The 14,645-nt window shown below is 45.2% G+C and overlaps 1 protein-coding gene across 3 annotated transcripts in view; it reads left to right on the top strand.

Annotated features, from left to right (window-relative positions):
• Window positions 1–14,645, top strand: part of AK5 (adenylate kinase 5) — a 213,569-nt gene that overhangs the window by 180,110 nt on the left and 18,814 nt on the right. For all 3 annotated transcript variants that reach the window (XM_031465421.2, XM_010989052.3, XM_031465420.2), the window contains exons 11-13: window positions 787–950; window positions 3,043–3,159; window positions 14,214–14,405. In XM_031465421.2, the coding sequence (XP_031321281.1) occupies window positions 787–950; window positions 3,043–3,159; window positions 14,214–14,405 (473 nt within the window). The remainder of the gene's footprint in view (window positions 1–786; window positions 951–3,042; window positions 3,160–14,213; window positions 14,406–14,645) is intronic.

Below are 14,645 nucleotides of genomic sequence, written 5' to 3'. Positions count from 1 at the left end.
ACGTTCTATGAAATAACTATTTACAGTCTTCAAAAGTGTCAAGGAAGCACGGAGGAACTGTTCCATATGGAAAAAGATCAGGGCATGACAACTGAAGACGTGGTTCTGAACTTGACCCATGACTTCAGAGGACATCACCGGGACCACTGGGACAATTCCACTGAACCGTGAATGGGGTCTGAAGACGCAGTTCTGTAGGAGGTGGTGCTTGGTTTCCTGTCTGGAGGAAAGGACACTAAAGTGCTCTGTAGGGATGAGGCATCAGGTTGGCATCTGATTCTCAAACGTTTCAGAAAGTTCTTTGTGCTCATAACTCTTCTGTATGTTTGTGATTGTTTGAAAATGAAAGCAACTTGTTTTAAAACTAACGGCTAATATTTGTGGAGCCTTCACAGTGTATCAGGCACTGTGGTCCCTGCTCCACAAAGGAGCGGATTCAGTGCCTCAGGAAACCTCTCTGACCTGCATGTCTACCAAAATGAGATCTTGCGCCCCTTCCTCAGTGCCCCTGTATCAGCCTGAACTCCTCCCCACCAGGCCACCTAGAGTGACAGCTGTTGTTTGCCTAAAACACCCACTGCCCTTCACAGACAGTAAGCTCTTTGAGCACAAGGTCTTTGCCGCATTCTGCACTGTATCCGCAGCTCCCGACGTACTCCCGGTAAATCCTAAGTACTCAGTACATGCTGGTGAATGAAGCCCTGAGACCTGCTCACCATGGTGGCTACTGCCCAACACGAGGCACCAGACTTGGGATGGATGTCTGATATGTGACTTCTTTTCCAGGCGGCCCAGGCTCTGGCAAAGGCACACAGTGTGAAAAGCTAGTGGAAAAATACGGATTTACACGCCTCTCCACTGGTGAGCTGCTGCGGAATGAGCTGTCATCAGAGTCTGAGAGAAGCAGGTTGATCAGAGACGCCGTGGAACGTGGGGAGCTGGTGCCCTCGGTAAGCAGCAGCTGCTTCTCTGGCTGGGCAGAGGTTTGGGGGCGCTGCAGTTCACCTCAGCTGCTGGAACAAAGAAACCCCGAAGGACAAGAGCCGTATTTTCTTTCTCTCTTCTGTAACAGTCCAGAGGCAGCTGGGTCTCCACAGCAGAGGCCCACTTGCCAGACCAGGGTGTCCGGACCCAGGTTCCTTCTGTCTTGTTGCTCTGCCAGCCCCTTGAATGTTAACCTGTTTCGTATTTTCCCCTAAAACTGTTCCCCTTCTTTAGAGTCGAAATCTTCAAAGCAGAGGTGAGTACGGTGCAACAGAGTCTAGAATTAGAACCCTCTGGAAAATAAAAAACAACATTTTGGTCTAGTGCCGGGAGGTATAATAGCATTAACTTGAAATTTGGTATCTTCCCTGTGTAGCTTAAATAAAAAATACCCCTTTTAGGTGTATTTTTTTCAAATCATCATCCATCTCTGGGAAGCTGGATGCCACAGGTATCAAAAAATATTCATCCCTGCCAGTCTAGGTCCTGTGCTAGGCTTTGTGGTCCCTATTAGCTAACAGAGCTTTCCACTGCTTCTTTAACCAGCTGCAGTCTGTTTCCCACCTGGAAGCCAGGAGGGTCCTCACGAGAGGGAGCCGACCACTGCAATTGCCTCTTAGTGGACCCCCTTCTGCCCATTCTTTTCCTCCTACAGTTTACACTTTTCACAGCAGTGAGAGTGATATCTTGAAAACGTTTCTTCCTTTTCCCAGAACCTTTCAATGACTCCCCTCTGCACTTAGAATGAAATCCAGACTCCTTCCCACGGCTCTGGACTCCAGCTGGCTCTCCAGCACTGTTTCCCACCACTCTCACCTTGCTCACTCCTGCCCAGCCACTGACCTCCTCATTGTTCCTCCCACCGGCCAGCCTGTTCCTGCCTCAGGGCCTTTGCACTTGCTATTTCCTCAGCCTGAGTGCTCTTCCATCTTACATGCACATAGTTTGCTCCTTTACATCATCCAGATCTCTACTTAAATACCGCAGTGTACCAGAGAGGCTCTCCCTGAGCACCCCATCTAAAATAGCACCTCCAGCATTCTGCTTCTCTTTGCCCTGCTTTTATTTTGTTGAGAGTAGTTCTCTCTAGCTGATTATTTTTTATATTTATTTTTGCATCTATCATCTATTTTTTTTCACTAGAATATAAACTTCATGAGGATGTCATTCCCTATTATCTAGGGATAGTTTCTGTCTGCCCTTACAATGGCCACATTCCCCAAGCCTGTGCCAAAAGTCAGAGGATGCCAGGGAACCAGCCATCACAAAGACTTCCCCACATTTGGGCAGCTGGTTGCATTTGTTTTTCATCCATTCCCAAGCTTCTGTGTCTTTCTCCTTCTGTATTTTCCATAAACACAAGTTAAATCAAAAATTTTAACAGTGTAGGGAGGGTATAGCTCAAGTGGTAGAACACATGCTTAGCATGCATGAGGTTTGGGGTTCAATCCCCAGTACCGCCTCTAAAAGTAAACAAATGAATGAGCCTAATTACCTCCCCACCACCAAAAAACAAAACAAAAAAAAAAAAACTGAAAAAAAGATGATTAAAAAATTTTAACAGAGAAAGTGATTGTGCTAGAAAATGCTGCTTCTTCTCTGCTGATAGTCTCCTCAAGTCAATGAATGTCAAACCTTATAAAGTATTTACTGGAAAAAAAATCAAGAGTGAAGCGTGTTTTATACCATCTCTTGTCTAGTTTTAAACTGCAGTTAGGCCTAATTCATGGAGAGCTACTGTCTGAAACGGAGCACCATATTTCATCTGATCTAAGATGCCATTGCTTTTAGACACCCCAGTAAAATATAACCGATAAAAATATGCCAGTCAGGAAAAACACGAACAATTAAACTGTGACCCAGCACTGATTGTAAGATACCTGCCAAATCCATAGCTATTAAAATGGGGAGGTGGGGGGTGAGAGATTTAGAAAGGATGAAATACGGTGTACTGCTGACCGCTGTTCATGCTGCCGAGACTCCCGCGATGGGACCCGGGCAACCCGAGCGCTGTCCTGCGGGAGGGCCCGGGGCCTGACCGCGCTGCCTCTGCTCTAGGGCGTCATGCTGGAGCTCCTGAGGGAGGCCGTGGTGGCCGGCCTCCGCGGCACCAAGGGCTTCCTGATCGATGGCTACCCTCGGGAAGTGAAGCAAGCGGAAGAGTTCGGACGTCGGGTGAGTGTTGTGTGGGGACCGTCCCAGAAGGAAAACAGGGGACATCACTGAGGCTGGGGGATAAATTCAGAGTCTATCCCTTTCCCCAATACATTAAACAAAACTTTCTATTACAAATGGCTGAAACTCAGCATGCAGGCAAGAAAAGGGTTGGGGGATGGGGGACGGTGGTGGGGGATTTATTGGTTCAAACAGCTAAAATCAAGAGTGGTTCACACTTGGTTGGATCCATGAATTCAAATTTGTTCATCAGTCTTCTGACTTTATCCATCTCTTGGATTTTCTTTCTTTGTGTTGGCCTTATTTTCTTCCTTCAGCAGGCTTATAGTCTACTATCTAAGTGATTTCACAGGAAAGTGTTTCTGTTCTCCAGTGGGTCCAGCAAAAAAAAAAAAAAAAACCCAGGGTTTTATTTCTTTATCCTGGGTTATTAGGTCATGGGCCATCACTGAATCAATCATTGTGGATATTCAGGAATGTCCTGGTCCAGCCTGGAGGACCAGGGCAGGGATGGGAAGGGAGAATGGGCACCACACCTGAACCACACAGACTGAGAAAGGCAAGAGAATTACCCAAAGGAAAACTAAGATGCCCTTAGAAGAAGGCAGGGAGAAAGGATGCTGGACAGACAGTCAGGTCTATGTATCCTTCCACCTCCCTGCATCCCAGCCTCACCCACTCCTAGTGAAGAGGGTGGCTCAGGGCCACTCACAGAAAGAGCAGTAAGTAAAAACCATCATTGCTCTCATTCGCTGAACCTTCTCTGGGCTGAGCCCTGTGCTGCACATTTCACATACATTGTCTGTAATTTTACAAAACCCAAATGAGGGAAACAATTGTCCCCATTTATTAAACAAAGACTCCAGAGCCTACACGAATTAATTTTCATATGGACATCTCTTTAGACTATATTAAACATTTTTATTATATTATTTCATTTGATAGACTTGTAATAACCTTCATGGTACAGGTGATGAATTAAGCCCAGAGAGATTATGTGACTTGCCCACAGCCACACAGCTAGTAAGAGACAATTCATCGGTAAGTGACTACTGGTAGGACTAGAACTGGGGGGGCCCATCTCCGTCCGTCTCTAGTGCTGCAGCATTGATTAAGTGGGATAGTACTTGTGTGTCTCCTAGGGGTTAGTGTGACCTCCTCCTGAGCCTCTGTTTTATCTAGTTTCCTTAGGTGGTATCTAAATATTTAAAGGACTGTGGCTCACCTTGCCTTGCATTTCCTGCTTGCAACCAAAAATTCCCCTGGCCCCATTGGCAAGGGTGGGCCCTGACCACCCCCCACCCAGGGCTGACTTTCTCCATCACAGCTCAGAAACCTTTGTCGGCAGGATGGGGGTGGGCAGGGAGAAGTGGATTTGTGAGCAGAGCTTTGTGCCTGTGAGGGTTCCAGGTAACTCCTGGTGAGCGCTCATGGACCAGAATTCTAATGAGCTTTTTCCGACAAAACAAACCACTTTTAAGAGTTCAGACTTCTATATAATCAACTACTTTTTAACAAAATGGAATTGGGAGGATTGTTCTATTTTTTAAAAAAATCACTAGTAATATTTTACCATGTTCTATATATTTACAGAACCTAGAATTTACCATCTTAACCAATTTTCAGGGTACACTTCAGTCATATTAAGTGTGTTCGTATGGTCGTGCAGCCAGTCTCCAGAACTCTTTTCATGTGAAGCTGAAAATCTACACTCATTAAACAACAACTCCCCACTCCCCCCTCCTCAGCCCCTGGCAACCGCGTGTCCACTTCCCGTCTTTTTGAACTGACGACTCTAGTTACCTCACATAAGGGGAATCAGACAGATCTGTCCTTTTGTTACCGGCTTATTTCATTTGGCATAATGTCCTCAGAGTTCATTCATGCTGTAGCATGTGTTAAAACTTCCTTCCCGGTGAAGGCTGAATAATACTTTGTTTTTCCATTCATTCATCGATGGCTGCTTGGGTTACTTCCACGACTTCCATAGTAACCATCCTAATGGGTGCGAGGTGGTACCTCACTGTGGTTTTGGTTTGCATTTCCCTAATGATTAATGATGCTGAGCATCCTTTCATGTGCCTGTTAGCCATTCGTATGTCTTCTTTCAGGAAACACCTATTTAAGTCTTTTGCCCATTTTTTTAACCAGGTTTTTGGGTTTTTTTGTTGTTGTTGAGTTGTAGGAGTTTTTGGTGTATTCTGGATTTTAACCCCTTATCAGATGTATGACTCCCTAATATTTTCTCCCATTAAACAGGTTGCCTTCTCACTCTGTTGATTGTGTTCTTTGGTGCACAGAAGTTTTTAATTTTGATATAAACCCAGTTTATCTATTTTTGCTTTGTTTCCTATGCTTTTGGTGTTGTGTCCAAGAAATTATCACCAAATCCAGTGTCATGAGCTTTTTACCTATCTTTTTTCCCACGAATTTTGTAGTCGTCACTTTTACATTCAGGTCTTTAAATCATTTTGACCTAATTTTTGTATATCGTGTAAAGCAAGGGTCCAGCTCTATTCTTTGCATATAGATATCCAGCTTTCCCAACACCATTTCTTGAAAAGACTGTTTTTTTCCCCACTGAATGGTCTTGGCACCCTTGTCAAAAATCACTTGACCACACATTCAAGAGTTTATTTCCAGGCTCTATATTATATTCCATTGGTCTAAATTATTGACTTTATGCCAGTACTACCCCTGTTTTAATTACTATAGATTTGTAATAAGTTTTTTTAGTTTTTTTAATTGAAGTGCAGTTGATTTACAATGTCAGTTTCAGATGTACAGCAAAGTGATCCAGTTATACATACACATACACATATATATGTATATAGTCAGATTCTTTCCCATTATTATAGTAGGCTTTTAAATCAGAAGTGTGAGACCTACAACTTTGTTCTTTTTCAAGACTGCTTTGGCTATTCAGGGTCCCTTGAGAGCCCGCATGAATTTTAGGTTGGATATTTCTACTTCTGAAAAAAAAATGACGTTGGAACTTGGACAGGGATTATGTTAAATCTGTCGATCGCTTTGGTAGTGTTGACATCTTAACAATATTAAGTCTTCGGTGGATTGTCATACATTTTTGTTTATTCTAATCTTCTAGCCAGTGTTCAGGCTGTTAATAAGGCTCCTGGGGATGCCCTGAGTAACTGAGGGGTGAAGGCGTCTTTCTTGCACCACCTCAGAATTAGGGCCAGGGTGGGCGAGGGGAGATCCAGAGAAGAGGAAGGTGTGACGGGCACTGGAGGGGCTTCCTGCCAGGTGGGGGTGGCAGTTGTGTAAACACGCCATCAAAACCCAGAGGGTATGGGTGCATGCTGCTGCTGGTCTGCGGTGTTGACTGAGGTTCAGGCTTCAAGGCGGCAGCACTCCAACAGGTGACTTCACACTCGACCTTGCCTATGAACTGAAGGTCTCAAAGCCCTGGAAGGGTCTCCAGAAGGGTCAGGCCAGGCCATGTACTTGCTTAGGAGTGCTGGGGAAAATATGCTTTTAAAAGCCTTTTTTTATGTAATTGCTCTCAGTTGGACTGAAATATTCTTTTGAACCCTCCAAATGGCCACATGGGAAAAATAAGATGTGTGGGGAAGATGAGCATCTTTGTTGGTCACCTACTGTGTGCCGACAACAGCAGCAAAATTATGATCTTTATTCTCCTTTGGGGACTTTTTGAACTGGATCCGATGGCAAAACCCTGAACTTAGGCCTGTGGGGTTCCAGACTGTTAAGAGCAGCGACAGCACTGTTGGTGTTCACGGAGGGCCTTCCAAGGTAACTTCTTCAAAGCTCGTCACTTGTGGTGCCTGGAGTCAGAGAAGCTGGATTTTCACCTCAGCCATATTTTAGTGTGACCCTGGACACGTCACTCAACCTCAGCTTCCTCCCCTGTAGAAGATAGTGGGATATCTGGCAAACCCTATTCAGAGAGTTTTTGTGAGCATTAAATGACGTAACACGCATATTGTGTTTTCTAAGCTATAAAAAGCTATAAAATATTATCTAGTTTAGGGTCACACATGTTTTTAATCACACTTCATACAAAGCCATACATTCCTGCTCCATCACCCCCTTCTCCTTTGCTTATAACCTAGGTAGGGTGAGGTAAGGACTTTAGATGGCCACCTGGTCTGTCACTGGCCTTTGGGTGAGTCTGAATTCAAATCATCCATACGATCTTCCTTTAAAAAAGCAAAATTTTCCTACTGTGAGCACCATTCAGACAGGTTTCACAATGTGCAAAGAAGCCTAACTAAAATTTAGGAGCAAGAAAGAGTCATCAACGTGGCAACTGGATAGTTTCAACCAATGCTGAAATACATGGTGCCCTTTCAAAAGGTATACAGGGGCCTCCTCCTTTTCATTACTGAATTGACGTCCTTCCAATGAGGTATTTATTTTTAAAAAAGTCTTTTGCATTCTGCTCGGAGAAGTTTGCAAAGATGAAGCATGATCTTGATTTGTCCCTGGGTACAGCAATTTAGAAGCTTCTAATATCAGTTTGACTTGTGGGCAAGAGAATGCATCCAGCCCTCCAACACACACACCTGCTTTAAACCTGACCAGAAGAAAAAGATGCTGCAAGCACAGGGTGAGGTACTGCTGATTTGCTTGTGCCCTGCAGGGACCCCATCATTTGTACAGCCCCTTCCAAATTACAGGCAAGTAATTAATTTGAAATTTGGCAAAGACAAATACCTGATTTTCCCGAGATTCAGAGGCATCAGCCTGGCTGAGAGCCCAGTGAGTGTTCCTGGCAAACCTGTCAGGCCTGCGACTCTGTTTGAAGCCCGTTCAGGGCTGTGGATGGTTTTCTAGCCCACAGACGTCTCCCCAGCCCATCCGTATCCCAGGGACTGTTGTGCTTGATGCTCGGCACCATCTGTTGCTCAAAAAAATCCGATTCAGTTAGTTAGGCTGATGCTTTTGCAGACCTGGAGCTGACTGCTCCGAGAGCAGGTGCTTTGAGGCTCTGCTTGGCTGCTGTACATGACACCACAAAGACCAGCGCAAACTAATATCCACAGCTTAGGGGTAACTCTGTATGCGATTTCTCTATTACCACCCTGTCTTCTGTTCCCAAAGGTGTTTTTTTCCCCTGTTGAATTAATGATCTGTGTCTTCAGTATGCAACATAGTGTTTTAGGGAAGGGAAGGGTGGGTGGGTGTATGGCAGAGAGAGAGAGAGAATGAGAGAGAAGAAATATGAAAAAGGGGTCGGGGTTTCTAACCACCATCCCTGTCTCCTACCCCATATGTGAACCCCTAGGTATAATGGCTTCAGTATTCACAGACTTGTATTCAAAACCTGCACATGAAAAAAATGCTCAATATCGCTAATTATCAGAGAAATGCAAATCAAAATTACAATGAGGTATCATCTCACACCAGTCAGAATGGTCATCATTCAGAAGTCCACAAATGATAAATGTTGGAGAGGGCGTGGAGAAAAGTGAAACTTCCTATGCTGCTGGTGGGAATGCAGTTTGGTGTAGCCACTGTGGAAAACAGTATGGAGATTCTGCAAAAGACTAAAAATAGACTTATCATATGATCCAGCAATCCCACTCCTGGGCATATATCCAGAGGGAACCTTAATTCAAAAAGATACATGCACCCCAATGTTCATAGCAGCACTACTTACAATAGCCAAGACATGGAAACAACCTAAATGTCCATCAACAGATGACTGGATAAAGAAGTTGTACATTTGTACAATGGAATACTATTCTGCCATAAAAAAGAATAAAATAATGCCATTTGCAGCAATGTGGATGGACCTGGAGATTATCATTCTAAGTGAAATAAGCCAGAAAGAGAAAGAAAAATACCATATGGTATCACTTATATGTGGACTCTAAAAAAAATAAAAAGACAAGCGATCTTATTTACAAAACAGAAACAGACTCACAGACATAGAGAACAAACTTGTGGTTACTGGAGGGGAAGCGGGTAAGAAGGGGTAAATTGGGAGTTCAAGATTTTGCAGATACTAACTGCTAAATATAAAATAGATAAATAATTAGTTTGTACTGTATAGCACAGGGAACTATATTCAATACCTTGTAATATCCTATAACAAAAAAGAATATGGAAAGGAATATATATATGTATAATTGAAGCACTATGCTGTACACCACAAATTAACACAACATTGTAAACTGACTATACTTCAATAGAAAAGAAAGAGGAGGAAACAGACACAAAAAACAATTACAGTAAGATTCAAAATGTTGACTAAAGTAAATCATATTTGATTTCAAAAATAATAAGTCCATGACAAGTCCCTTAACTATATTTTTTAAATTCAATTTCCTCCTCTGTAAAATACAGATTTAAAAGTTGCCTCCAGTGGTTTAAAAAAAATGTATCTTTCCATTTGCAACATAGGTGGATGCAGAAGGTATTATGCTAAGTGAAAAAAGTGAGACAGAAAAAGACAAATTCAGCATGATCTACTTCTATGTGGAATCTAAAACAAACCCCCAAAAACAAAAAACAGACTCATAGATACAGAGAACAAACAGGTAGGTGGTTGGCAGAAGGGAGTGGGTGGAGGTAGGCGAAATAGATGAGGGAGATGAAGAGGTACCAGCCCTCAGTTATATAATAAATAAGTCACGGGGAGGTACGGTACGGCTCAGTGAGCACGGTCAGTAATAGTGTAATAACCTTGTATGGGGACAGATGGTGACCCGACCGCTGTGGTGATCATTTCATAATGTATGTGGACATCAAATCCCTGTACACCTGAAGCTGACACAGTGTTGTGTGTCAACTATATTTCCATTTAAAAAGAAAGAAAGTAGCTACCTCAATGTTTTGGGGGAAAGATTGGGTGAAATCCTTCAAAAGTGTCTCAATACATATATAAGCCTGGTATGGTGTTCAATCAATTGTTACAGTTTTTTTCAAAATTAAGTAGATTTTTTTCTGACTATAGAAACACAAATTATATAGACATGTGACAATACAAGAAGGTATAAAACGAAGGTAACTAACCAGAGAGAACACGCAGATGTCTGGGCTCCCAGCCTCTGTTCTACCTGTCCTTACGCAGTTAAAAATCACACAGAGTACAGAACCAACTGAATAATAGCTGTTATTTTCTGAGCACTTAAAATGTGCAGGAACTGCACTCGGTGCCCACCTATGTCGTTTTATTAATCTTCACAGTCCTGTGCAGACGGTGTTATTATCCCCACTTTACAGATGATCATCCCCCCAAGGAGGGCGTGTGCTTGGCCTGACTCCCAGGTGTGAAACTGAAACGCTCTCCTGTGGGAACCCAGCGTTTACTCCACAGCAGCCAACCTAAACACACGTTAACAGAAGTTTGCGCTCGCCTTTCCCTCGCAGGAGCCTCTTAGCTGAAATTCTGCCCTGAGCCTGATTATGCAGATGGTTTTCCTGGTTGTATAAATATGACAGTGTATTCTGACTGCCTTTAACCATCTCCTAACATTCCTCAGCTCCACAATCAGTGAGTCTGTTTACAAATGTACTGTCATCTTCAGAATGAGCTCTCAGCCAAGAAAAAGGTCTGAGTCTAGCCACCGGACTTTCTAGTGGGTGTTTCTGGTTGTTTGGGGACCACCTTGGGATTTTTCCACCTGAGATTTCCAGCCCTCCTCTTCTGACTGCTGGTTCACTGCAGAACTTTGAGCTGTGTGATGGCCGTGTTGGGGCAGGTGTTGTAGTGGCAGTGTGGTGGTGTTCCTGTCATGGGGCTTGTGTGTTCAGGAATGCTGGGATGACCCTGTCACCCCCACTCAGTGAGGCTCCCCAAGGGGACATACCTCAGGGGTGAGAGCAAATGGGAAATAGGCCCGTGGCTCTCTTGTTAGCCAGTGTCACCTCCCAGCGCGGTGAGGCTGGTCAGTGCCGGAGCGTGTGACTTAGGCTAAAAGTGTAGACTGGGCCTCCGACTCTTTCTAAACCCAAATCTGACCAACTGGGGCTTTTACAAAATTTAAAGGGATGAAAATACTGCCAGGCCCACATTAGCTCACATTTATGTAGTGCTTGCAATGGCCCACATATTAACTGATTTAACCATCACAATCATCCTATAAGGTAAAAACTATTGTAATCCTCACTGAAAATGAGCAGACGGAGGCCCCAGTGAGAACAAGAAAGCTGGTATTCTGAACCATAGAGAGTTCCTGGATGGCAGGCCCCTGCCCACTGGTAATATGGTCTTAACCTGTGTCCTGACCTGATCAGAAGAAAACTAAAGTTGGGGCCGAGGAGGCCCAGGTAACCGCCTCCTCCTGCTCCACCCGCTGGAATTATCCAGGCAAAGTCATCATCACAAGTCAGCTAACGCTGACAGCCTCATCCTGGTGGGCTGCTCTCAGCCCAGGTGAGTGCCGACCCCAGCCAGAACCCCACAAAGTAAAATGAGGTGGCCTCTGACACCAACCGCTTCTTTTCCTGCCACCCCATCCTCCCCTCCCGGCTCCATGTGGCCCACCAGGCGTCCGGCCCAAGTCCCGTTCTGTAGGCTCTGGTGCCCTCCACTAGGGTGTGGTCACCAGGCTTTGGAGTTCCATGCAGCTGGCCCAGGACTGTCACTCACTAGTCCTCAGTGACCTCGGGCAAGTTAACCTCCGTGGGCCTCCGTTTCCTCCCCACAGAGGGGCTGGAGGGGTCCGAGGGGTGGCCCGGTGCGTAGGCTGCTGAAATGTCCTTATGGGATCTCAACGCCCTTCCGAGGCACTTGTGCGCTGATAGGTTCCCCTGACTTCCCAAAGGCCATGAGGAGCCCAGTGCTGCTGTGGCGGAGTTCCCAGGAGCCAGCAGGGGGATGTTAGGGACATGGAGTTGTCCCCAAGTCTCTGTGATTCATTCCGACAAGGACAGAGTCCTCTGCTCTCCCGCCCATGGGATGTTAGAGGCTTACCAGCCAAAAAGAGGCTGAGCTACCCCCAAGGGACTGTCTAAAGGTGCAGATCAAAGCGTTTTGAAAAACAATGCAATGCTATTTCATTCAACCAGTTCACTAACGTTTAGGTATTAAAGACATCAGTGGTCCAGGCCACTTCCAAATGGAATGACTGCACAGTACCTTTTTAGGTGGGAAGGGTGTGCTGACTGCAGGAAAGGCGGGTTAGGTGAGACCCCAGCCTTGGCCCGAGGAACTGGTCTGGTAGAGCAGCTTCTCAAGCTGTTATTTTGTGAAGAGTCACCTCTTAAAATGCAGACTCAGTAGGTCAGGGATGGTGCCTGATCCTCTGCATTTCAAACGAGCTCCCAGATCACGCCTGTGCTGCTGGTCCACGGCCCACACTTTGAGAATTGATGTGGAAGACAGAGCTACCTCCAGGTCTTGCACTTATTTTGGGTCCATTTACTGCCAGCTCCTGCTCAGACACTCATTATCTCTGTTTGTACCCAAATGAGTGCCAGAATTATCTTTCATGTCCCCACGAGTGGCCTGAAAAACCCCACAATAAGAAAAATCGCTTAGTCTCGCACAAACCCAACCAGAAACTGCTTTGGGAGCCAAACTCTGTAACCGAACCCTGGGCTGCCTCCCAAGCTCGCCCTCTGCCGGTGGACAGGGGCCATTGTCTTCTAAACGTTCACACAGCTTTATACTGTTCAAATGCTTTTTTTTTTTTTTCCTTCCAATTAATAAAGGCAGAAAAGTTATGTGACATGTTCTAGAGGTTTATTTCACTTTTCTAGATTTTGGAGAATCCCCCATTCTGTTCCTTAAAATACATCCTTCAGACGAGCTAGATAAATAAATGTCTGAATAACGCTTACTAACAACTTATGACTGTGTCGTCTTAAAGTCCTCCCCTACCCTGACTTTGTTCCCATCCCTCCCAGGACCTTACTACAGCAGAGCAGAAAGCCTTCGTTTACATTGCGAAATCAGGAGGGAGCAACAGTTTCTTTTGATCCAGGGATCGTAAGCCAATATGGGAAATGAGCATAATAGCTAATACTTCCTGAGTGTCTGCTGTATGCCAAGCAATCTACTTACATTACCTTATTTAATCATATTTAATCCTCACAGCAATTCTTTGATCATCCTCACTGTACAAATGGGAAAGTTGTGATGCAGAGAAATTAAGTGACATTTTTACTTAATGTGGAAGTCAGGTAACTTAAAGTAGTAATTTTTTATTTTCTCTGATAGGGTTTTGAGTGGGGGTGGTTGATGAGCTTGGCTGTCTGGCTCTCACTTAAGGTCCTTTATTCAGTTGCAGTCAGGCAGTGGCTAAGGCTGAGTACACACATCCGGAGCAGGCGCTGGGATGTCTAAAACAGCCCAGGGCTGGTTGGGGATCTCTGCCCACGTAGCCTCTCCGTGTGGCTAACTTGGGCTTCCTCACGGCTCTGTAGTCAGAGTAGCTGGGCATCCTAGATGCAGTTGACCAGGCAGGAACTGCAAATCTTATGATCTTGCTTCTAAAAGCATGTGGTATCATTTCCACCATATTCTATTGGTGGAGAACGTTACAATTCAGCTCAGATTCAAGGAGATGAAGGAATGGGCTTATGTCTCAGTGGAGGAAGAGCTTAAATTACATCAGGGTAAGGAATTGATGAAGACCATCGTGGAGACAAGTCACCACACCAGGATTTGACCTTAAGCAGCCTGACTCCAACCTCTGTGTGCCCAATCATTATGCTCCACTGAGCCCCAGGTAATGCGGGCACAGTCTCACCATGCCACTGGGGGCTGGTGCCACATCCAGTGGTGGAACAAAGGAGAACGTGGTTAACTTGCCTTAGTAGGTCAGGAAAGGGTTCCCGCAGGAAACACCACACACGTACGTGCACACATATGCACACACATCCCTCCCCTTAGTGTGGAGGACAGAGTGTGACTGCCCTGGGTAGCATTCTGTGTAATCCCTGGAATTATATAATAACCTGGAAATGAGGAGCCATGAAGTCTAGTCCCAACTCTGCTGCAGTGTTGGCCTGGGACCTTGAGAGGAAGCAGAAGCCCAGGAAAGAACTAGGGCCCCCAGGTCTTTCCAGAACCTGGCAGAGTGGACTTTCTGACCGTGCTGTGCTCCCCCAACCCCCAGATTGGAGACCCGCACTTGGTAATCTGCATGGACTGCTCAGCAGACACCATGACCAACCGCCTTCTCCAGAAGAGCCGAGGAAGTGCGCGCGCCGACGACAGCACCACCACCATCGCCAAGCGCCTTGAAACCTACTACCGAGCCTCCATCCCCGTGGTCGCCTACTATGAGACGAGAACACAGCTGCATAAGGTGAGGCACCCCACTCCCCCTGACATGAGTCAGCCCCCCTCTTCTTTTTTAAGAAAAGAGAATAAAATGGAGAATTTGGAGTTATGGGATCTTGGAATTAGGCAGCTGCACAATTTGGGCCAAAACTTGGGTCCCTTCCTCTCATCACTTTTGTATCAATCAAAATTAAATATCCATCATCACGTGGACCATGAAAAGCTGGTTGTACAGTTTTTACAGATGCCATTAGAGTTGCTGAAA

The sequence above is a fragment of the Camelus dromedarius genome, chromosome 14 (assembly GCF_036321535.1).
Source record: "Camelus dromedarius isolate mCamDro1 chromosome 14, mCamDro1.pat, whole genome shotgun sequence".
Classification (NCBI taxonomy): domain Eukaryota; kingdom Metazoa; phylum Chordata; class Mammalia; order Artiodactyla; family Camelidae; genus Camelus; species Camelus dromedarius.
The sequence above is the reverse complement of the archived record's forward strand: the minus strand, read 5'-3'. Positions and strand labels throughout refer to the sequence as shown.